Source organism: Eubalaena glacialis, chromosome 6 (assembly GCF_028564815.1).
Source record: "Eubalaena glacialis isolate mEubGla1 chromosome 6, mEubGla1.1.hap2.+ XY, whole genome shotgun sequence".
Classification (NCBI taxonomy): domain Eukaryota; kingdom Metazoa; phylum Chordata; class Mammalia; order Artiodactyla; family Balaenidae; genus Eubalaena; species Eubalaena glacialis.
In genome coordinates, this window is record NC_083721.1 from 15508574 (window position 1) to 15534848 (window position 26275).

Here is a 26275-nt window from a genome sequence, read left to right on the forward strand (position 1 = left end):
GAAACTCAATTTTGTAAAACTGCAGCTATGGGGAGGAGAGAGGAAGTGGCTAATGCTGAAAGAGTCTGCTTCTGTGTGAGGTCTGACACTTGTTAATAGCTTTCTCCTGTTTCTATCGTATTTCACTTTCTTGGCACTTCCCCAGTCTTGTATATATCTCACTTCACTATAGGTTTTTGGTATTTGTCAGCAACCTTCTCTAAAGAAAAAAAGGAGATAGTGGCAGGGTGTTGAGCTAATGACACCATTTATAATGCTTGCTTGGTGAAGGAATGAAAGAAAATAACCCCCAAAATGACAAAACACAGTTTACTTACACACCATCTAAGCACATAACAAAAACACTTAATATTCTCTTAAACTCAGGTATATCCAGCTTTATGTAAAAGACAACCCTATACCAAAGAAACAATTCTGAGGTGAGCAGGCAGTTCTACAAGTGCCAAATCCCTTTTTTATCCTCATTATCCATGTGTAATAATACTTATTTCTGAGGCATGATTGAGTGTTCAGGGCACTTTCACTGCATTATATCATTTCCTTTATAGAGCAGTCCTCCAAGGTAATCAAGGCAGCAGTTTTAACTAATATTTAGAGATGAAGTACATCAGAAATAACCTGGTGAAGTAAATATATTTATATTTATATTTATAATTAATCAAATACCTGAATTTGTTAAAGACAAGGCTTTGTGATTTTGAATAATCCAGTCAAAATGTGTGACCTCTCTGTTTATTTTTTCATTTATAAAAACAGGAACACTACCTCCTACCTGGATTATTATAAGGCTTAAATGAAATATTAATAGTGAAAGAGCTATTTCATAGTAACTTTCTTCCTGGTACTTAAAAACCTTTCTCAGAGAGGAAGTAGGTGGACCAAGATTCAAAATTCAGAACTTCCGATTCCAATCCAGGTATTTGTTCTAGCCTGCCTTATACAGATTAATGGTGCTCACATCTAAGCCAGTGGTTAACTTTTCCCCTAAACAGCTGCAGGCTGAACATCTTAAGATACTTTGGTCTTCATAAGGATGGTGATTCTGAATATGACACAGTCCATCTTCATGAGGGTTCTCACCATGTTCTTGCAAAGATAAACAAGTAAACAAATAATTGTTATTAATTACTGTGGAAGCCCTAACATCAAACAGTTTCTGGTCTTAAGTAGGGGCTATTCCAATTGTGGGTCAGCTAGTTTGTGGCAGTAAACCCACCATATGTCCACCTTCTTCTGGTGACAAAGTGTCTATTGTGTGAGCTTACCACTTCACTGTTGCGCATCTACTAACACTTCTGAGAGAAATTGAAACTCCCCCTACCCTAGGACCTACTTACCATTGTCTGAAAAAAGAAAAAGACAAAATCAAAGAGCAGAATTCTTCCTAAGGTTAATTTCAGAATAAATATCCAATATGATTCCATAGGAAATATTAACATGGTCACATAATATTCACCTCTGGTTTCTCAAAGAACAGAGAAATAATCTTCACATGCATCTCATCTCATCAGTCTATAAAAGCCAGAGACATTTCCAAAAGGAGCCAAAATAGTTGAATACAAACATCTTAGCTTTTGAAAACTGACACTAGTTGGTTATTTAGGAGGGAAAGTCAGTTTAGAAAGAAATTGCGGGAACTTCAAGATGGCAGAAGAGTTAGATGCGGAGATCACCTTCCTCCTCACAAATACAACAGAAATACATCTGCATGTGGAAAAACTCCTACAGAACACCTACTGAACGCTGCCAGAAGACCTCAGACCTCCCAAAAGGCAAGAAACTCCCCACTTACTTCAGTAGGGCAAAAGAAAAAACAGAGACAAAAGAATAGGGACAGGACCTGCACCTCTGGGAGGGAGCTGTGAAGGAAGAAAGGTTTCCACACACTAGGAAGCCCCTTCGCGGGTGGAGACTGCGGGTGGCCGATGGGGGAAGCTTCGGAGCCATGGAGGAGAGCACAGCCACAGGGGTGCGGAGGGCAAAGCGGAGAGATTCCCGCATGGAGGATCGGTGCCGGGCTGGGAGCTGAGGCTTGGGCTTCGGTCGGATCGCAGGGAGAGGACTGGGGTTGGCGGCATGAACACAGCCTGAAGGGGTTAGTGCACCACAGCTAGCCGGGAGAGAGTCCGGGAAAAAGTCTGGAGCTGCCTAAGAGGCAAGAGATCATTGTATCGGGGTGCGCGAGGAGAGGGGATTAAGAACGCCACCTAAACAAACTCCAGAGATGGGCGTGAGCCACGGCTATCAGCACGGACACCAGAGACGGGCATGACATGCTAAGGTTGCTGCTGCTGCCACCGAGAAGCCTGTGTGCGAGCACAGGTCACTATCCACACCGCCCCTCCCGGGAGCCAGTGCAGCCTGCCACTGCCAGGGTCCCGTGATCCAGGGACAACTTCCCCGGGAGAATGCATGGCACGCCGCAGGCTGCTGCAATGTCATGCCGGCCTCCGCCGCCACAGGCTCGCCCCGCATCTGTACCCCTCCCTCCCCCCGGCCTGAGTGAGCCAGAGCCCCCGAATCAGCTGCTCCTTTAACCCCGTCCTGTCTGAGCGAAGAACAGACGCCCTCAGGCAACCTACATGCAGAGGCGGGTCCAAATCCAAAGCTGAAACCCGGGAGCTGTACGAACAAAGAAGAGAAAGGGAAATCTCTCCCAGCAGCCTCAGGAGCAGCAGATTAACTCTCCACAATCAACTTGATGTACCTGCATCTGTGGAACACCTGAGTAGACAACGAATCATCCCAAATTGAGGAGGTGGACTTTGGGAGCAACTGTAGACTTGGGGTTTGCTTTCTGCATCTAATTTGTTTCTGGTTTTATGTTTATCTTAGTTTGGTATTTAGAGATTATTATCATTGGTAGATTTGCTTATTGATTGGTTGCTCTCCTCCTTTATATATATATATTTTCCTTTCCTCCTTTCGAGAGTGTGTATGTGTATGCTTCTTTGTGTGATTCTGTCTGTATAGCTTTGCTTTTACCATTCGTACTAGGGTTCTGTAGGTCGTTTTGTTTTTTGTTTTTGTTTTTTCTTTAAGTGTAGGTTTTAGAACTTGCTATCATTGGTGGAATTGTTTTTTGGTTTGGTTGCTCTCTTTGTTCTTTCTATCTTTCTTTCTTTTTTTATTTTTAATTTTTTTTCATTACTTAAAAAAATTTTTTTAATAATTATTTTTTATTTTAATAACATTTTTTGTTTTATTTTACTTTATTTTATTATATCTTCTTCTTTCTTTCCTTCTTTTTTTTCTCCCTTTTATTCTGAGCCATGTGGATGACAGGCGCATGGTGCTCCAGCCAGGCATCAGGGCTGTGCCTCTGAGGTGGGAGAGCCAAGTTCAGGACACTGGTCCACAAGAGACCTCCCATCCCCATGCAATATCAAATGGTGAAAATCTCCCAGAGATCTCCATCTCAACGCCAAGAGCCAGCTCCACTCAACGACCAGCAATCTACAGTGCAGGACACCCTGTGCCAAACAACTAGCAAGACAGGAACACAACCCCATCCATTAGCACAGAGGCTGCTTACAATCATAATAAGGTCACAGACACTCCAAAACATAGCACTAGACGTGGACCTGCACACCAGAAAGACAAGATCCAACCTCATCCACAAGAACACAGGCACTAGTCCCTTCCACCAGGAACCCTACACAATGCACTGAACCAACCTTAGCCACTGGGGACAGACACCAAAAGCAACGGGAACTACGAACCTGCAGCCTGTGAAAAGGAGACCCCAAACACACTAAGTTAAGCAAAATGAGAAGACAGAGAAACATACAACAGGTGAAGGAGCAAGGCAAAAACCCACCAGACCTACCAAATGAAGAGGAAATACGCAGTTTACCTGAAAAAGAATTCAGAATGATGATAGTAAAGATGATCCAAAATCTTGGAAATAGAATGGAGAAAATACAAGAAACGTTTAACAAGGACCTAGAAGAACTAAAGAGCAAACAAACAACGATGAACAACACAGTAAATGAAATTTAAAATTCTCTAGAGGACATCAGTAGCAGAATAACTGAGGCAGAAGAATGGATAAGTGTTCTGGAAGATAAAATAATGGAAATAACTACCACAGAACAGAAAAGAAAAAAGAATGAAAAGAATTGAGGACAGCCTCAGAGACTTCTGGGACAACATTAAACACACCAACATTAGAATTATAGGGGTCCCAGAAGAAGAAGAGAAAAAGAAACAGAATGAGAAAATATTTGAAGAAATTATAGTTGAAAATTTCCCTAATATGGGAAAGGAAATAGTTAATTAAGTCCAGGAAGCACAGGGAGTCCCATACAGTATAAATCCAAGGAGGAACATGCCAAGACACATATTAATCAATCTATCAAAAATTAAATACAAAGAAAAAATATTAAAAGCAGCAAGAGAAAAACAACAAATAACACACAAGTGAATCCCCATAAGGTTAACTGCTGAACTTTCAGCAGAAACTTTGCAAGCCAGAAGGGAGTGGCAGGACATATTTAAAGTGATGAAGGGGAAAAACCTACAACCAAGATTACTCTACCCAGCAAGGATCTCATTCAGATATGATGGACATTAAAACCTTTACAGACAAGCAAAAGCTAAGAGAATTCAGCACCACCAAACCAGCTTTACAACCAATGCTAAAGGAAATTCTCTAGGTAGGAAACACAAGAGAAGGAAAAGACCTACAATAACAAACCCAAAACAATTAAGAAAATGGTAATAGGAACTTACATATCGACAAGTACCTTAAATGTAAATGGATTAAATGCTCCAAACAAAAGACATAGACTGGCTGAATGGATACAGAAACAAGACCCATATATATGCTAACTACAAGAGATCCACTTCAGACCTAGGGACATGTACAGACTGAAAGTGAAGGGATGGAAAAAGGTATTCCATGCAAATGGAAATCAAAAGAAAGCGGGAGTAGCAATACTCATATCAGACAAAAGAGACTTTAAAACAAAGACTATTACAAGAGACAAAGAAGGACACTACATAATGATTTAGGGATCAATCCAAGAAGAAGATATAACAATTGTAAATATTTATGCACCCAACATAGGAACACCTCAATACATAAGGCAAATACTAACAGCCATAAAAGGGGTAATCAACAGTAACACAATCATAGTAGGAGACTTAAACACCCCACTTTGACCAATGGACAGATCATCCAAAATGAAAATAAATAAGGAAACACAAGCTTTAAATGATACATTAAACAAGATGGACTTAATTGATATTTATAGGACATTCCATCCAAAAACAACACAATACACATTCTTCTCAAGTGCTCATGGAACATTCTCCAGGATAGATCATATCTTGGGTCACAAATCAACCCTTGGTAAATTTAAGAAAATTGAAATCATATCAAATATCTTTTTCGACCACAACGCTTTGAGACTAGATATCAATTACAGGAAAAAATCTGTAAAAATTACAAACACATGAAGGTTAAACAATACACTACTTAATAACCAAGAGATCAATGAAGAAATCAAAGAGGAAATCAAAAATACCTAGAAACAAATGACAATGAAAACAAGACGACCCAAAACATATGGGATGCAGCAAAAGCAGTTCTAAGAGGGACGTTTATAGGAATACAATCCTATGTTAAGAAACAAGAAACGTCTCAAATAAACAACCTAATCTTACACCTAAAGCAATTAGAGAAAGAACAACAACAACAAAAAAAAAAACACCCCAAGGTTAGCAGAAGAAAAGAAATCATAAAGATCAGATAAGAAATAAATGAAAAAGAAATGAAGGAAACGATAGCAAAGATCAATAAAATTAAGAGCTGATTTTTTGAGAAGATAAACAAAATTGATAAACCATTAGCCAGACTCATCAAGAAGAAAAGGGAGAAGACTCAAATCAATAGAATTAGAAATGAAAAAGGAGAAGTAACAACTGACATTGCAGAACTACAAAGGATCATCAGAGATTACTAAAAGCAACTATATGTCAGTAAAATGGAAAACCTGGAAGAAATGGACAAATTCTTAGAAGTACACAACCTTCCGAGACTGAACCAGGAAGAAATAGAAAATATGAGCAGACCAATCACAAGCACTGAAATGAAACTGTGATTAAAAACCTCCCAACAAACAAAAGCCCAGGACCAGACGGTTTCACAGGCAAATTCTATCAAACATTTAGAGAAGGGCTAACACCTATCCTTCTCAAACTCTTCCAAAATATAGCAGAGGGAGGAACACTCCCAAACTCATTCTATGAGGTCACCATCACCCTGATACCAAAACAAGACAAAGATGTCACAAAGATAGAAAACTACAGGTCAATATCACTGATGAACATACATGCAAAAATCCTCAACAGAATACTAGCAAACAGAATCCAACAGCACATTAAAAGGATCATACAACATGAACAAGTTGGGTTTATCCCAGGAATGCAAGGATTCTTCAATATACGCAAATCAATCAATGTGATACACCATATAGACAAATTGAAGGAGAAAAACCACATGATCATCTCAATAGATGCAGAGAAAGCTTTCAACAGAAGTCAACAGCCATTTATGATAAAAACCCTCAGGAAAGTAGGCATAGAGGGAACTTTCCTCAACATAATAAAGGCTATATAGGACAAAATCACAGCCAAAATGGTCCTGAATGTGGCAAAACAGAAAACATTCCCACTAACTTCAGGAACAAGACAAGGTTGCCCAAAATCACCACTATTATTCAACATAGTTTTAGAAGTTTTAGCCACAGCAATCAGAGAAGAAAAAGAAATAAAAGGAATCAAATCAGAAAAGAAGAAGTAAAGCTGTCACTGTTTGCAGATGACATGATACTATACAGAGAGAATCCTAAAGATGCTACCAGAAAACTGCTAGAGCTAATCAATGAATTTGGTAAAGTAGAAGGATACAAAATAAATGCACAGAAATCTCCTGCATTCCTATACACTAATGATGAAAAATCTGAAAGTGAAATTAAGAAAACACTCCCATTTACCATTGCAACAAAAAGAATAATATATCTAGGAATAAACCTACCTAAGCAGACAAAAGAACTGTATGCAGAAAATTATAAGACACTGATGAAAGAAAGTAAAGATGATACAAATAGATGGAGAGATATACCATGTTCTTGGATTGGAAGAATCAACATGGTGAAAATGAATATACTACCCAAAGCAATCTACAGAATCAATGTAATCCCTATCAAACTACCCATGGCATTTTTCACAGAACTCGAACAAAAAATTTCACAATTTGTATGGAAACACAAAAGAGCCCGAGTAGCCAAAGCAATTTTTTTTTTTAAGACACCAATTGTACTTGAACATTTGTTATTTTGTTATTTTTTTTAATTTATTTATTTTTTATTTTTGGCTGCGTTGGGTCTTCGTTTCTGTGTGAGGGCTTTCTCTAGTTGTGGCAAGCAGGGGCCACTCTTCATCGCGGTGCGTGGGCCTCTCACTCTCGTGGCCTCTCTTGTTGTGGAGCACAGGCTCCAGACGTGCAGGCTCAGTAGTTGTGGCTCACGGGCCTAGTTGCTCCATGTCATGTGGGATCTTCCCAGACCAGGGCTCGAACCCGTGTCCCCTGCATTAGCAGGCAGATTCTCAACCACTGCACCACCAGGGAAGCCCCAAAGCAATCTTGAGAAAGAAAAATGGAGCTGAAGGAATCAGGCTCCCTGACTTCAGACTATACTACAAAGCTACAGTAATCAAGACAGTATGGTACTGGCACAAAAACAGAAATATAGATCAATAGAACAGGATAGAAAGCCCAGAGATAAACCCACTCACACATGGGCACCTTATCTTTGATAAAGGAAGCAAGAATATACAGTGGAGAAAATACAGCCTCTTCAATAAGTGGTGCTGGGATAACTGTACAACTACATGTAAAAGAATGAAATTAGAACACTCCCTAGGACCATACAAAGAAATAAACTCAAAATTGATTAAAGACCTAAATATAAGGCCAGACGCTATCAAACTCTTAGAGGAAAACATAGGCAGAACACTGTATGACATAAATCACAGCAAGATCCTTTTTGACCCACCTCCTAGAGAAATGGAAATAAAAACAAAAATAAACAAATGGGACCTAATGAAACTTAAAACCTTTAGCACAGAAAAGGACACCAAAAAACAAGACAAAAAGGCAACTCTCAGAATGGGAGAAAATATTTGCCAATGAAGCAACTGACAAAGGATTCATCTCAAAAAATTACAAGCAACACATGCAGCTCAATATGAAAAAAACAAACAACCCTATCCAAAAATTGGCAGAAGACCTAAATAGACATTTCTCCAAAGAAGATACACAGATTGCCAACAAACACATGAAAGAATGCTCAACATCATTAATCATTAGAGAAATGCAAATCAAAACTACAATGAGATATCATCTCACACGTCAGAATGGCCATCATCAAAAAATCTACAAAAAATAAATGCTCGAGAGGGTGTGGAGAAAATGGAACCCTCTTGCACTGTTGGTGTGAATGTAAATTGACACAGCTACTATGGAGAACAGTATGGAGGTTCCTTAAAAAACGAAAAATAGAACTACCATACGACCCAGCAATCCCACTACTGGGCATATACCCTGAAAAAAACATAATTCAAAAAGAGTCATGTACCATAATGTTCATTGCAGCATTATTTGCAATAGCCAGGACATGGAAGCAATCTAAGTGTCCACCAGCAGATGAATGGATAAAGAAGATGTGGCACGTATATACAATGGAGTATTACTCAGCCATAAAAGGAAATGAAATTGAGTTATTTATATTGAGGTGGATTGACCTAGAGTCTGTCATACCGAGTGAAGTAAGTCAGAAAGAGAAAAACCAAAACCATAAGCTAACACATATATATGGAATCCAAAAAAAAAAAAAAAAAAGTTCATGAAGAACCAGGGGCAAGACGGAAATAAAGACACAGACCTACTAGAGAGTGGACTTGAGGATACAGGGAGGGGAAAGGTAAGCTGGGACAAAGTGACACAGTGGCATGTATATATATACACTACCAAACGTAAAATAGATAGCTAGTGGGCAGCAGCCGCATAGCACAGGGAGATCAGCTTGGTGCTTTGTGACCACTTGGAGGGGTGGGATAGGGAGGGTGAGAGGGAGGGAGACTCAAGAGGGAAGAGATATGGGGACATATGTATATGTATAACTGATTCACTTTGTTATAAAGCAGAAACTAACACACCACTGTAAAGCAATTATACTCCAATAAAGATGTTTAAAATAAATAAATAAATAAATAACCATTAAAAATGTTAGAATTTTGCATATATTTTGACCCAACAATACATAATAAAAAATTTTAAAAGAGAAAGAAATTGCCCCTCCACCAAATAATTTTAACTTAAAAATTACAGATGATTATTTATTTATTATTCTTTCAAAATAGGATCAAAGTAAATTTTATGAATGAGAGTCTGCCAATTCGAGTTCTTTTTCTTATAAAGAATAATCATAAATCATACCTGTGCCTGTGATGTTTGTGACTTTCAGTCTCAGATTTTTTTTTGTTTTGTCTTTGTTTTTTTTAACATCTTTATTGGCGTATAATTGCTTTACAATGGTGTGTTAGTTTCTGCTTTATAACAAAGTGAATCAGTTATACATATACATATATCTCCATATCTCTTCCCTCTAGCATCTCCCTCTCTCCCACCCTCCCTATCCCACCCCTAGAGGTGATCACAAAGCACCGAGCTGATCTCCCTGTGCTATGCGGCTGCTTCCCACTAGCTATCTATTTTACATTTGGTAGTGTATATATGTCCATGACACTGTCTCACTTTTTCCCAGCTTACCCTTCCCCCTCCATGTATCCTCAAGTCCATTCTCTAGTAGGTCTGCGTCCTTATTCCCATCTTGCCCCTACGTTCTTCGTGACCATTTTTTTTTTTTTTTTAGATTCCATATATATATGTGTTAGCATACGGTATTTGTTTTTCTCTTTCTGGCTTACTTCACTCGGTATGGCAGACTTTAGGTCCATCCACCTCACTACAAATAACTCAATTTCGTTTCTTTTTATGGCTGAGTAATATTCCATTATATATACATGCCACATCTTCTTTATGCATTCATCTGTTGATGGACACTTAGGTTGCTTCCATTTCCTGGCTATTGTAAATAGAGCTGCAATAAACATTGTGGTACATGACTCTTTTTGAATTATGGTTTTCTCTGGGTATATGCCCAGTAGTGGGATTGCTGGGTTGTATGGTAGTTCTATTTTTAGTTTTTTTAAGGAACCTCCATACTGTTCTCCATAGTAGCTGTATCAATTTACATTCCCACCAACAGTGCAAGAGGGTTCCTTTTTCTCCACACCTTCTTCAGCATTTATTATTTGTAGATTTTTTGATGATGGCCATTCTGACAAGTGTGAGGTGATACCTTATTGTAGCTTTGATTTGCATTTCTCTAATGATTAATGATGTTGAGCATTCTTTCATGTGTTTGCTGGCAATCTGTATTTCTTCTTTGGAGAAATGTCTATTTAGGTCTTCTGCCAATTTTTGGATAGGGTTGTTTTTTTTTTTTTGATATTGAGCTGCATGAGCAGCTTGTAAATTTGGGGGATTAATCCTTGGTCAGTTGCTTCATTTGCAAATATTTTCTCCCGTTTTGAGGGTTGTCTTTTCGTCTTGTTTATGGTTTCGTTTGCTGTGCTAAAGGTTTTAAGTTTCATTAGGTCCCATTTGTTTATTTTTGTTTTTATTTCCATTTCTCTAGGAGGTGGGTCAAAAAGGATCTTGCTGTGATTTATGTCATAGTGTGTTCTTCCTATGTGTTCCTCTAAAAGTATTCTAGTGTCTGGCCTTACATTTAGGTCTTTAATCTATTTTGAGTTTATTTCTTTGTATGGTCTTAGGGAGTGTTCTAATTTCATTCTTTTACATGCAGCTGTCCAGTTAATCGAGCACCACTTATTGAAGGGGCTCTATTTTCTCCACTGTATATTCTTGCCTCCCTTATCAAAATTAAGGTGCCCATGTGTGTGTGGGTTTATCTCTGGGCTTTCTATCCTGTTCCATTGATCTATATTTCTGTTTTTGTGCCAGTACCATACTGTCTTGATTACTGTAGCTTTGTAGTATAGTATGAAGTCAGGGAGCCTGATTCCTCCAGCTCCGTTTTTCTTTCTCAAGATTGCTTTGGCTATTTGGAGTCTTTTGTGCTTCCATACAAATTGTGAAATTTTTTGATCTAGTTCTGTGAAAAATGCCATGGGCAGTTTGATAGGGATTGCATTGAATCTGTAGATTGCTTTGGCTACTAGAGTCATTTTCACGATGTTGATTCTTCCAATCCAAGAACATGGTATATCTCTCCACCTATTTGTAACATCTTTAATTTCTTTCATCAGTGTCTTATAATTTTCTGCATACAGGTCTTCTGTCTCCTTAGGTAGGCTTATTCCTAAATATTTTATTATTTTTGTTGCAATGGTAAATGGGAGTGTTTTCTTAATTTCACTTTCAGAATTTTCATCATTAGTGTATAGGAATGCAAGAGATTTCTGTGCATTAATTTTGTATGCTGCTACTTTACCCAATTCCTTGATTAGTTCTAGTAGTTTTTTGGTAGCATCTTTAGGATTCTCTATGTATAATATCATGTCATCTGCAAACAGTGAAAGCTTTACTTCTTCTTTTCCGATTTGGATTTCTTTTATTTCTTTTTCATCTCTAATTGCTGTGGCTAAAACTTGCAAAACTCTGTTGAATAATAGTGGTGAGAGTGGGCAACTTGTCTTGTTCCTGACCTTAGTGGAAATGGTTTCATCTTTTCACCATAGAGAACGATGTTGGCTGTGGATTTGTCATATATGGCCTTTATTATGTTGAAGTAAATTCCCTCTATGCCTACTTTCTGGAGGGTTTTAATCATACATGGGTGTTGAATTTTGTCAAAAGCTTTTTCTCCATCTATTGAGATGATCATATGGTTTTTCTCCTTCAATTTGTTAATATGGTGTATCACATTGATTGATTTGCCTATATTGAAGAATCCTTACATTCCTGGGATAAACCTCACTTGATCATGGTGTATGATCCTTTTAATGTGCTGTTGGATTTTGTTCGCTAGTGTTTTGTTGAGAATTTTTGCATCTATGTTCATCAGTGATACTGGCCTGTAGTTTTCTATTTTTGTGACATCTTTGTCTGGTTTTGGTATCAGGGTGATGGTGGCCTCATAGAATGAGTTTGGGAGTGTTCCTCCCTCTGCTGTATTTTAGAAGAATTTGAGAAGGATAGGTGTTTACTCTTCTCTAAATGTTTGATAGAATTTGCCTGTGAAGCCATCTGGTCCTGGGCTTTTGTTTTTTGGAAGATTTTTAATCACATTTTCAATTTCAGTGCTTGTGATTGGTCTGTTCATATTTTCTGTTTCTTCCTGGTTCAGTCTCAGATGGTTGTGCATTTCTAAGTATTTGTCCATTTCTTCCAGGTTGTCCATTTTATTGGCATAGAGTTGCTTGTAGTAATCTCTCATGATCCTTTGTATTTCTGCAGTATCATTTGTTAATTCTCCATTTTCATTTGTAATTCTATTGATTTGAGTGTTCTCCCTTTTTTTCTTGATGAGTGTGGCTAATGTCAATTTTCTTTATCTTTTCAAAAACCAGCTTTTAGTTTTATTGATCTTTGCTATCATTTCCTTCATTTCTTTTTCATTTATTTCTGATCTGATCTTTATGATTTCTTTCCTCCTGCTAACTTTGGGGATTTTTGTTCTTCTTTCTCTAATTGCTTTAGGTGTAAGGTTAGGTTGTTTATTTGAGATGTTTCTTGTTTCTTATTGTAGGATTGTATTGCTATAAACTTCCCTCTAGAACTGCTTTAGCTGCATCCCATAGGTTTTGGGTTGTCCTGTTTCCATTGTCATTTGTGTCTAGGTATTTTTTTCATTTCCTCTTTGATTTCTTCAGGGATCTGTTGGTTATTAAGTATTGTATTGTTTAGCCTCCATGTGTTGTTTTTTTACAGAAATTTTCCTGTAATTGATATCTAGTCTCATAGCATTGTGGTCCGAAAAGAGTGTTGATATAATTTCAATTTTCTGGAATTTAGCAAGGCTTGGTTTGTGACCCAAGATATGATCTCTCCTGGAGAATGTTCCATGAGCACTTGAGAAGAATGTGTATTCTGTTGTTTTTGGATAGAATGTCCTATAAATATCAATTAAGTCCATCTTGTTTAATGTATCATTTAAAGCTTGTGTTTCCTTTTTTATTTATTTTGGATGATCTGTCCATTGGTGAAAGTGGGGTGTTAAAGTCCCCTATTATGATTGTGTTACTGTTGATGTCCCCTTTTATGTCAGTTAGTATTTGACTTATGTATTGAGGTGCTCCTATGTTGGGTGCATAAATATTTACAATTTTTTATATTCTCTTGGATTGATCCCTTGATCATTATGTAGTGTCCTTGTCTCTTGTAATAGTCTTTGTTTTAAAGTCTATTTTGTCTTATATGAGAATTGCTACTCCCGCTTTGATTTCCATTTGCATGGAATATCTTTCTCCATCCCCTCACTTTCAGTCTGTATGTGTCCCTAGGTCTGAAATGGGTCTCTTGTCGACAGCATATACTGGTCTTGTTTTTCTATCCATTCAGCCAGTCTATGTCTTTTGGTTGGAGCATTTAATCCATTTACATTTAAGGTAATTATTGATATGTATGTTCCTATTACCATTTTCTTAATTGTTTTAGGTTTGTTATTGTAGGTCTTTTCCTTCTCTTGTGTTTCCTGCCTAGAGAAGTTCCTTTAGCATTTGTTGTAAAGCTGGTTTGGTGGTGCTGAATTCTCTTAGCTTTTGCTTGTCTGTAACGGTTTTAATTTCTCTGTCGAATCTGAATAAGATCCTTCCTGGGTAGAGTAATCTTGGTTGTAGGTTTATCCCCTTCATCACTTTAAATATGTCCTGCCACTCCCTTCTACTTGCAGAGTTTCTGCTGAAAGTTCAGCTGGTAACCTTATGGGGAGTCCCTTGTATGTTATTTGTTGTTTTTCCCTTGCTGCTTTTAATAGTTTATCATTGTGTTTAAATTTGATAGTTTGATTAATATGTGTCTTGGTGTGTTTCTCCTTGGATTTATCCTGTATGGGACTCTTTGTGTTTCCTGGTCTTGATTAACTATTTCCTTTCCCATATTATGGAAGTTTTCAACTATCATCTATTCCAATATTTTCTCAATCCTTTTCTTTTTCTCTTCTTCTTCTGGTACCCCTATAATTCAAATGTTGGTGAATTTAATGTTGTCCCAGAGGTCTCTGAGACTGTCCTCAATTCTTTTCATTCTTTTTTCTTTATTCTGCTCTGTGGTAGTTATTTCCATTATTTTATCTTCCAGGTCACTTATCCATTCTACTGCCTCAGTTATTCTGCTATTGATTCCTTATAGAGAATTTTTTATTTCATTTATTGTGTTGTTCATCACTGTTTGTTTGCTCTTTAGTTCTTCTAGGTCCTTTTTAAACATTCTTGTATTTTCTCCATTCTATTTCCAAGATTTTAGAACATCTTTACTCTCATTATTCTGAATTCTTTTTCAGGTAGACTGCCTATTTCCTCTTCATTTGTTTGATCTGGTGGGTTTTTACCTTGCTCCTTCATCTGCTGTGTGTTCCTCTGTCTTCTCATTTTGCTTCACTTACTGTGTTTGGGGTCTCCTTTTTGCAGGCTGCAGGTTCATAGTTCCCATTGTTTTTGATGTCTGGCCCCAGTGGCTAAGGTTGGTTCAGTGGATTGTGTAGGGTTCCTGGTGGAGGGGACTAGTGCATGTGTTCTGGTGGAAGAGGCTGGATCTTGTCTTTCTGGTGTGCAGGTCCACATCTGGTGGTGTGTTTTGGGGTGTCTGTGGCCTTAATATGATTTTAGGCAGCCTCTCTGCTAATGGGTGGGGTTGTGTTCCTGTCTTGCTAGTTGTATGGCATAGGGTGTCCAGCACTGGAGCTTGCTGGTCTTTGAGTGGAGCTGGGTCTTGGCTTTGAGATGGAGATCTCTGGGGCATTTTTGCCATTAGATATTGCATGGAGCTGGGAGGTCTCTTGTGGACCAGTGTCCTGAACTTGACTCTCCCACCTCAGAGGTCCCACCCTGACACTTGGCTGGAGCACCAAGAGCCTCTCATCCACACGGCTTTGATAAAAGGGAGAAAAGAATGATAGAAAGAAAGAAGATAAAATTTTAAAAAGTTATTAAAATACAAATAATTATTTAAAAAATTTTTAAGTAATAATAAACAGAAGAGAAAGAAATAAAGAAGAGAAGTACCAAACCAAAAAACAAATCCAGCAATGATAAGAAGCCCTAAGAACTGTACAAAAAAACAAAACAAAACAAAAAAAAATGGATAGACAGAACCCTAGAACAAATGGTAAAAGCAAAGCTATACAGACAAAAATCACACACAGAAACATACACATACACACAGGAAGAGAAAAAGGGAAAATTATATATATATCGTTGCTCCCAAAGTCCACCTCCTCAATTTGGGATGATTCGTTGTCTATTCTGGTATTCCACAGATGCAGGGTACATCAAGTTGACTGTGGAGATTTAATCCTCTGCTCCTGAGGCTGCTGGGAGAGATTTCTCTTTCTCTTCTTTGTTTGCACAGCTCCCGGGTTTGGACCCGCCTCTGCATGTAGGTCGCCTGAGGGCGTCTGTTCCCGCTCAGACAGGACGGGGTTAAAGGAGCAGCTGCTTTGGGGGCTCTGGCTCAGTCAGGCCAGGGGGAGGGAGCGGTACGGAGGAGGTGGGGCGAGCCTGCGGCGGCAGAAGCCGGCGTGACGTTGCAGCAGCCTGAGGCGCGCCGTGCGCTCTCCCGGGGAAGTTGTCCCCGGATCACGGGAGCCTGGCCGTGGCGGGCTGCACAGGCTCCTGGGAGGGGCGGTGTGGAGAGTGACCTGTGCTCGCACACAGGCTTCTTGGTGGCGGCAGCAGCAGCCTTAGCGTCTCATGCCCGTCTCTGGGGTCCGCACTGATAGCCGCGGCTCGCGCCCGTCTCTGGAGCTTCTTTAAGAGGCGCTCTGAATCCCCTCTCCTCGCGCACCAGGAAACAGAGGCAAGAAAAAGTCTCTTGCGCAGCTGCAGACCTTTTCCCGGACTCCCTCCCGGCTAGGTGTGGTGCGCTAACCTCTTCAGGCTGTGTTCATGCCGCCAACCCCAGTCCTCTCCCTGGGATCTGACCGAAGCCCGAGCCTCAGCTCTCAGCCCCCGCCTGCCCCGGCGGGTGAACAGACAAGCCACTTGGGCTGGTGAGTGCTGCTCGGCCCCAATCCTCTGTGCGGGAATCTCTCTGCTTTGCCCTCCGCACCGCTGTGGCTGCGCTCTCCTCCGTGGCTCCGAAGCTTCCCCCCTCTGCCACCTACAGTCTCCGCCCGCGAAGGGGCTTCCTAGTGTGTGGAAACCTTTCTTCCATCACAGCTCCCTCCCACTGGTGCAGGTCCTGTCCCTATTCTTTTGTCTCTATTTTTTCTTTTTTCTTTTGCCCTTCCCAGGTACGTGGGGAGTTCCTTGCCTTTTGGGAGGTCTGAGGTCTTCCTCCAGCGTTCAGTAGGTGTTCTGTAGGAGTTGTTCCACATGTAGGTGTATTTCTGATGTATTTGTGGGGAGGAAGGTGATCTCCACGTCTTACTCTTCCGCCATCTTGAAGCTCCCTTGTCTTTTTTTGGGGGGGTGGAGGGAAAACTTGAAGCACTCACAAACCAATCTAACATATACAAGTTTGCTAAAAACCTACAACTGGCCTTAGGTAAGGAATCACTCAGTGGTGATAGTAGATGAAAGTAATCTACTAGTTATAAGTATTCAGCATTCTATGGGCACCAATTCTAATGTTTTTTCAAAGAAAATGAGGTTTATTGGTCAATCAAGGAGTAAGCTAAGCGGAGACCAGCTAACAGCCTCTATTGTATGTTCTGTGTCTGTTGATAATCCCAGGACAGCTCTTAAAGAACATTAAGAATTTGCAGTTAATAATACTTAAATTGCCTCTGTCAACAACAAAGCCAGAGCTGAATTCTCTGATGAGGCTTTAAGTGCTGATATTTTGTATTGTTGCTTGTGATGAGGTCCTCATTTTTAAGATAGCAGAGGCTTAATGCATGTGTTTGTTGAGTGGGGCAATTTATTTCTCCAGAGATAGGATACAGGTTTGCTTTGGGGCAGGACCAGTTTCTCAAAACAAAACAAAACAAACGAAAAACATAGTTTTTTGAATCTGCCCATGCACTTTGGAAAGTTCTAGCATATGAGCCCAGAATTCTGAGCCACAAAGAAAAAGAGATATTTTCATTCTGAAAAAAACGCCTATATGACTCATTTTGACTCCACTCAACTCTGCATGATGCTTCTGGAGTCTAGAATGTCTGCTTCTGAATAGCAGGAGTTTCATTCTAAGGAAGGGTGATCCTACCAGGATACAACTCAAATTGTGCTTAGGTCAACCACAGAGTGATTCATGTCCCAACTGTGGAAAATCATCCTCCACCATATTATCAGTCATACTTTACATGGTACTAAATATTTGGAGTACATTCGCCGTCTGATAGGTATTACCCAGTCCAGTATTGGATTTGAAATCTTAAGCACACATATGAAATTTTATCTGCATCTGACACATGCTGATACACTTAACTTTTAACACTGGGTTTGGGATCTGTTCTGACCATTCCTGCTTTTATTCTTTTGGGCCTTTTGTTTGTATCATTTATATTCTTCTTTTTTAAAAATGCACATGAATAACGTAACTAATGCTTCTCATGCATCTCTTTTGCTTCTGCAGGAGGAATTTTTGAAACTGTGGAAAAAGAACCTGTTAATGTTGAAGAATTAGCGTTCAAGTTTGCAGTCACCAGCATTAACAGAAATCGAACCCTGATGCCTAACACCACATTAACCTATGACATTCAGAGAATTAACCTTTTTGATAGTTTTGAAGCCTCACGGAGAGGTAACTATTTTCACACTTTTAAAAGCTTCTTTGGGTGATATGTCTGCTCTACAAGTCAGCTTCTTTTTGCTACCTGCCCTTTTTCAAAGTGGACATCTCTGTGCAAATGGGTTTGCAGGAAATCTCGGTGCAAGATGTCACTGTCCAGCACAATCTGAACCATCCTAATGGATGTTGCCTAGCTCTGTTTTCTGGGCCTTTCCGATTAGCTTAGCTTTCAGTGCCCTCCACTCTATGATTAACTGGTTCAGCTGTGAATGGAAAATGTCAAGCTTGATCTGTTTTTCCTTCCTGAGGCTGAGATACCACCATGAAATTGTACAGTGCAGTCAAATAAAACTTTGTGGAAAGTCATACACACCGAGCATGTGGAAATGCCCACAACACACAGAATTCACGACCTGAATCTTAACAGGTTGTGAGCTACTGGGTTTACCTACCATCCTCTCAAATAATTTTTTAACCCTTTTCCATAAGGTCATAGAAATGTGAAGATTATAAATATTGAATCATTGTGTTGTACACCTGAAAGGTTGTAATGTTATATGTTGATTATACCTCAATTTTAAAAAAGGAAAAAATTAAGAAAAAAGTTAATGGAACAGTACAAGCAATCAAGCAATCAGTTAAGCAACCAAGCAAGGGACTTGGGGTCAAAAAAAATTAAACCCAGGAGAACAATCTCCGCATTTGATTTTCTTTTGCGTCTGAACAGAAGACAAGTTCCTAAAAACTAATCTAATTTGTACGTAGGCTGCAAGGTTTGTCTCATGCAAAGAGTCATTGGAAGGGTGGGGCTTGTTTACACATCCTTCAGACACTTCCAAGATGACTCTTTGAAGCCACGTTTGACATACTTGAAGGTTGGCCTCTAACTAGGGAGTTGTTGGACCTCCATACAAGAGTTTGTGTGGATACATCACCCCAGAATAGGAGGGGCTCTTTCTCTCCTAGAGGAAAGCTTTGCGCATCAAACACACACAAGTAAATGGAATACAATGAATGCCATGTTCATGCTGATTTCTAAGTAACTAAATACTGGTTGTTTCCACACAGAATTAACCCAGTTTGGATTGCAGGATGTGTTCACCTAGTAAACTCTTCTGCAAGATTCTTAGTGTCTTTTACAAATAAAATGTGAAACTTGTTCTCCTGGGAGCACAGATGAAAATGGAATAGTATAATGCCTTTTTTTTTTAAATCTATGGCATGATCTTAGTATAAGAATATTTTCTTTTCAAAGATGGATGGAGTTGTAGGTACTATACAGGTCAGAGTTGTCTATGACAAATAATAAAACGTTATGTTTATACAGCACTTTAAAGTTTACAAGGCATCTTCACATAAATTATCTCTATGCGTTAGATCTCTATCTTCCTCTCTCTGTACGTCCCTTTCTCTGTCTCTGTCTGTCTCTGTTTCTCTCTCTGTTTCTCTCTGTCTCTCTCTCTCTCACACACACACTCACACAAAACATTGTTGAATAAATACCCCAGAAAGCCAACCACATTTAAAATCCAAAGAGTTTTTGTGACCTGAAGTACCTGCCATACTTGTAAATTAAACACCCCCAAAACTTCTTAAAACTGGTAATTTGCTGGTAAACAGAATTCAAAAGGACTGATTTTTTGTCAAGTAATATTAGCATCCCAGAGCTAAATATTAGCAGGAATCTCAATCCACCGCCTACGCTAGATGAAATAATAGTTCATATACTTTCATGCCCTCATTTTTTCTTGCTAACCAATGAAAGCACATCCAGAAAATGAGCTTCTGAGGACAGTTTTCACTTCTAGCAATTAATACAGAAAATTATGTCTTCATACCTCATGTGATAATTCAGTACCGAAGAGCACAGTGTCAGAAAGCTCCTTGTGAACATTTGCTGTCCCACAGATATTTGAAATATGGCTCTCAAATATTACTTATTAATTTTTCTCTCTAAATCAAGTCAGATAATTTTGACAAAGCTATATACTTTTTCTACTTATTTTTATTTGTGTGATGGCATTATGATAAAAATTGACAATTTCATTTATAAATTTTGCTATTATTTAATTCAAATATTCAACTATTGTTTCTTGGCAGTTCCAAATCCCTTTAAACTAGAATTAAAATATAAATTTGAAATGTTTTTACATTTATGTTTAATGCCAGCATAAATTTATGCCAGCATAAAATGAGTAGGCACTATTTTACATTGTTATAGAAGATAATCTGTCCCAACATTTCTGGAAGGGAATTTGGTTTATACGTATCAAGTGACTTAAAAATATCAATACCCTTTAATTACAGATTTCAATCCACTCAAAGAAAATAATGTAAAATTTAGAGAAAAATATAAGAACTAAGATAAGTGTTTATAATAACCAAAAAATAGGAGCAGCTTAAATATTCAGTGTCATAGGACTAGTTAAATAAGTAATGGCATACTCATGGATTAGGCTATTCTATGACACTAAAACTATACTTTTGCAGAATTTGTGATGACTTAGGGGAAAGGGTGTGCTTTTAGCATTAAATTTAGTGTTAAATACAGAAAGTAATGTATCAAACTGTATCTATATCGTGTTCAATTTTTTAATAAATTAGAACACCAAACTATGAATAGATATTATCCCAATGATGGAATTTCAGGGCCTTTTTTCTTCCTTACACTTTTCAATATTCTAAATTATCTCAATGTGTGTATATAATCTTATAATGCAAAAAATAAATAAACGTTAAAAATTAATTTTTATGTACATATGTACTTGATTTTTTTTGGCTACATGTTGGCTAATATTGAAATAGAAAGAAGCCTGTCCTTGAGCTGGGTCCCTGGGCTCTGGTCAGTTCTGCCATTGTCCAGTGGCCCTGACTCATTTCATTGCCTATGACATTAGTGGGTTGGAGGAAATGTCTTCTAAGATCCCTTTAAGCTATGCTAATCTATTATTCTATAATTAATTAGCTATCAGTATCACTTAACATTCTTTAGCAATTTTTCAATACCCTGGACCTCCTTTCTGAGTTTTGGGAAGGACTGGAACTAAAGTACTCTGCAGCCACCCAGAGAGTCTTCTGAATTCTCTGACCCATTAATATCTTCATTGCCACATTGCCATATGACAGAACTTGATCTATATGACATTCACTTGGCAAATGGCTTAAAGAATAGCTCTGAGTGCTTCTGGGTAACACCACACCAAGCAAGAGATTTAGACTCCATCTGATTATAAGTAATGAAGTGAGGACTTCCCCGGCAGTCCAGTGGTTAAGACTCAATGTTTCCAATGCAGGGGCTGAGGGTTCGATCCCTAGTCGGGGAACTAAGATCCCACATGCTGCGTGGCGTGACCAAATTAAAAAGAAAAAAAAAGTAATGAAGTGAGACCAACAACTCATTTTTGTTTGCAGGGAATTGGCCTTGTGATGTGTTGCTAATCATTTCTCCATTTACGTCTCTAATATTTAGTATCTCAGGATATTGGAAGTTGGATGAAGCATATTTCCTCAGCATACAGATGGAGAGTGGATAATAGTTTCCAATAGAGAAAATAAGGAGGAACCATGAAAGGGAAGATTAAATTCACAGAACTCTCTCTTTCTCTCCCCTCTTCCCTGCTTTCCCTCTCCACCCCCTCCTTGTCTGTGGACATCAGCATGTGACCAGCTGGCTCTTGGTGTGGCTGCTCTCTTTGGCCCTTCCCATAGCTCCTCTGTCAGTGCTGTGCAGTCTATTTGCAATGCTCTCGAAGTTCCACATATACAGACTCGCTGGAAGCACCCTTCAGTGGACAACAAAGACCTGTTTTACGTCAACCTCTACCCAGATTATGCGGCTATCAGCAGGGCGGTCCTGGATCTGGTCCTCTACTACAACTGGAAAACAGTGACCGTGGTGTATGAAGACAGCACAGGTATGGGACTCACACAAGCCCTCACATGGCCATGTCTGGTCTGGAAAAAGGGAACCAGAATTTGCTACAGGCCTTGACTCATCAGGCAGAGTGCATGAACATGTTCTTTTATATGAAGCTAATTGAGTATTCTAATTAGGAAATGCCATGTGTAGCTAATTCCTGTTCCTTTTGGTGAGTTGACCCTTTCTGATGACCCTTTCATCATCAAACTTAAGGTACTATTTTAAAAGAAATATCACCTTATTGATATATGCTGTAATCCAATCTGAATATTAAAGATGTAATTTAATGTATCCAACTCTGTTAAGACTGTGACCACGTCTCCATTCTTAAATAATGCAGAGAAAGTTTGAAACTGACCATGAAGTATGATTCCAATTCAATAAGTAGCTACATAAATGCCTTGAAAATTTTCTAAAGTACATACACAGAGGAATACAGTTAGAGGTTGTATCAATAAAATCTGACCATTTCATGGGAAAAGGACTAAGAACCCCAGTAATGAGCCCTTAGTGAAGCTTGCTTTGTTCTGCCTGCTTATTTTAGGATGAAGGACAGACATGGGGTGCTCAGCACCTCACTAGACATTTCTCTGACTCTCTCCCATTTGAAGTTTCTCTCACTGGCGCCTTCCCCCTTTGCCTCCTGTTTACATTTTGAGGTTTGTTGGAGTTCAAGACCCCTTTTATTCAGTTAAATTCTTCCAGTGACTCTTCATTGTCCACATAGGAAAGTCCAATTCTAATTTAAAGCTCTTCACCATCTAACCATTTTCATCTCCATTAACCCAGGCACCAGCTGCTCTACATCCCTGTACTCTCACATCATTTCTTAAATAACCCCAAGTCCATCCCTACTCTTTCTTTCTGAGGCTGTCCCCTCACTTTGGATAATCCTCCACATAACCCCCAAGGTGATAAGCTCCCTCAGTCTCCATGATCACGCTCAAATATCATTTCTTTTTAAAGCTCATGGAGACCACATTAGGAGTTAGTAGCACGTTGTAAATATAAGCATTATATCACATGCTTCAATTATCTGCTTAAATGTTTTTGAGACTAGGAATTCCAAAAAGTTGGAATTTTATCTTTTTATTTTTATAATCTGCTACTTAACACAGTACTGTTTACTTTCTGTATATTTTTTCTTCAAGAATTGAAATTAGCTCCTTTCCTTAATCTACACATTTGGTAATAAGACTAATAAAATTATCAGTGAAAATTAACAAAGCAAAGCACTTTTGAACTTTTTAATAGTATTTCATTTTTTTCACTCGTTTCCACCAAGCACTAGCATTTACTGTTCCTCAGAGGATGAATAGTGAGCCTCCTCTATTTGGCACTAAATTCTGGTTCCATCTTAAACTGTCAGATAAAAGTGACTATTGCGGTTGGAATTATACATTTATGTACTTTCTTATACTTCTTCTCATTTGAGAAAGAAGTGAAGGTAGATGATTGTATATATAATTTATAAATATTATATTCAAAACAGTCCTACTGGGAAGGATAAGCCACAGGCAGTCATATTTTTAGAGCTTCACTTGCTTGCTGTGAAGGAAGAAAATATATTATCAAATGAACTCCATAAGTATATTTAAAGAACCTTAAGATATAGATTATATTATATATAGGTATGGTAAGGCCTTCCATGTTGTCTACCTTTGTAAATAGAGAATTCCATGAGTTAATAAAATAATACTATTTCTCATTATGTAGTACACTCTATAGCATAATTTTCTCTCACTATTTTTACCATTTCCAGCAGTGCCAGGCCATGTAAAAGGAAAACAAATCAATGAATAATATTGAGGCATCTGGATTTAATTTAAGAAAGAGTTCAACTAAAGGTGTGAGCATAATTGTATTTAGAAAAATTATAATTTGCAAAAGGATAACATAAAAGTTGATGTCCTAACCACTCTTTTGATTTCAAGTGAGCACCCATAGTTGACAGCCATTTTGCATAAGAGGAAATTCGAACTATCATTTCTATTACCTTTTACAAGAAACTGAAATCTCCTTTCACCCCTGTTAAGTTCACCTGAACTCAGTTGCTCAATATATACTTGCTGAAATTGAAAATCCCAATGAGTTTGTATTTTGCCCATTAAGTTAGAGACGATTCATGTTAAAATGATTTTGCTCCCAAAGACATTAAAAATGTAAATGAATAATCAATTGAGCCATTAAATTGGAACCCAGAGAGTAAACAGGTCAACTGAGATCAATAAAAGCAGACATCTTTTGACTATGAGTGAGTTTAATATTGTTTGACTAAGGGTTTTGGTTGCAGTAATTATCAAGTCATAAAAAGAAAACTTACTAAACCTGAAGGAAAGGAAAGGACTTAGGTGTGCTCAGCACCTGCCCTTACACCAGAATTAACTACCCATTAAAGAGCACTTTACTGGGATTTGTTTAGGAGTTTGTGAAATAACCTGAAGCCAGCGCAGATGTCTAAGGGACCAAATGGTCCGTGACTCCCATTGAAGTCAATGGGAGCACTGTGCATGTCTCTAAGGACAAAATCCAAATCACTAAATACTAGCAGGCAGAATTCTGTCCTCTGGAAGAGCAAATGTAGAAAGACCCTAGAGAACTGTCGGAGGGAGTTTTGCCTCACTTCATATCTCTCTCTGGTGCCTGGATATTTTTCCCATCAGTCACCTACTTCTCTCTGACTCCCTCATTCAGAGGTGACCCTAGGCAATGCGAAATCGCTGCTCATTGCTCATCCCCTCTGCTTCATTAGACCCCTGGTGGAAGCCTGGCTTCTATCCCTTCACACACTTCAAAAAGAGCTGAGAAGCTGAGCACCAAATGCAGTGTGGAGAATATTCAACAGTTTCTGCTTTCTCAAGGCTAATCTTAGTGAAATGTAGCCATAGCTAATTTTGTAGAACAGGGACCAGCAAGCTTTTCTCTCAAAAGGGTTACATACTATATAGCTTAAGCTTCATGGGCCATAGTGTCTTGGTCACAACTATCCCACTCTGCTGAGGGAGCAAGAACACAGCCACAGGCAAAATATAAATGAACAGGTATGTTGTGTTCCAATAAACCTTTATTTACAACAAACAAGGAAGCCAGTGTGGTTGGATCAGACTGAGAGGGGAAGGGTGGTGGGGTCAGAGAGGAGGGTCTTCATGATCATGGAGGGCTTTGTAGATTATTGGAAGAGCTTTGGTTCCTCATGAAATGGGAAGACATTGGAGAGTTTTCAGAAGAGGAGTGACATGATCAGATTTATACCATAAAAAGATCACTCTGGCCCTTGTATTAATAAAATGTCATAGAGAGGGAAGCATAAAATTAGAGGCTACTAGAGAAATCAAGGCAAGAGATGAAGGCGATAGCAACAGAGGAGTAAGAAATGGTCAGATTCTGGAAATATTTTGATGTTGAACTGGAATAATTCTCTGAGGGGCGGAGGCTGGGTGAGAAAAATAGAGGAGGTCAAAGATGACCCTAAGCTTTTTGGCCTGAGCCAAAGGATGGAGTTGTCATTGCCTGAGATGGGAAATGGATAAATGAACATAGTTTGGAGAAATAAGGCTATCAGGAGTTCAGTCATGAATATGTTAAGTTTGATTTTGCAATGTCTACTAGACATCCAAAAAGAGGCAATGAGTAGGCAGTTAATATATGACTCTAGAGTTCAGGAATGTGGTGTAGGCTGGGTATACAAAATTGAGGGTCCTCAGCATATACATGGGACTAGATGAGGCCATCAGAGAAATGAGTTCCAGCCAGATGTGTTCATAACACATAGTACTTAACAGAGTTTTTTTCATCCACCATTGCCTTAAATCATTTTTCTCAACACACCAGAGCCATGAGATTTATAAAATACAACCTACCATAAAGAACTATTATCTGTCACTTACTTAAAACATAGTCTCAAAGCTTTACAATGAGGATTCATTTGAGATAAGATTAATATACATAAAAATGTCAGTGATTGAAAGAAACATTAAATCCAGAAAGAAAACCCAAGAAAAATGACAACCACAAAAATCACAATAACTAAATTCTTGAAGTGCTGACTGATTGCCATGCATTGTTATAGTTATTTTATATAATTAACTCATTTAATATGCTCAACCACCCTGTAAATAAGTGCAATAGCTACTCTTTGGGCTATATTTAAATAGTGACTTAGATTTGTTATGCTTATTATACTTTCCTTCATTTCCCCATAGAAAATAGAAAGAATATATTGTTCAGAATCAAGAATCTTGACAGAGCCCTAAAATTTAGACTTGAAGAAAATTAAATATTTTGACATAGGTGATTAAGCCAAAATGTAAACAATCAGTGCCAAATAAAAGAATAAGTGAATCGTTTCACCTTAGCAATCACAATTC

At 38.5% G+C, this 26275-nt stretch overlaps 1 protein-coding gene across 9 annotated transcripts in view; it reads left to right on the top strand.

The window, feature by feature from the left end:
• GRIK1 (glutamate ionotropic receptor kainate type subunit 1) overlaps positions 1-26275 on the top strand; it is a 427131-nt gene that overhangs the window by 248886 nt on the left and 151970 nt on the right. For 6 of the 9 annotated variants that reach the window (XM_061192934.1, XM_061192936.1, XM_061192935.1 and 3 more), the window contains exons 2-3: positions 17834-18001; positions 21646-21903. The exons of 1 other annotated variant lie outside the window; for it this stretch is intronic. In XM_061192934.1, the coding sequence (XP_061048917.1) occupies positions 17834-18001; positions 21646-21903 (426 nt within the window). The remainder of the gene's footprint in view (positions 1-17833; positions 18002-21645; positions 21904-26275) is intronic. 2 more of the 9 variants (XM_061192941.1, XM_061192940.1) reach the window with 1 other exon arrangement.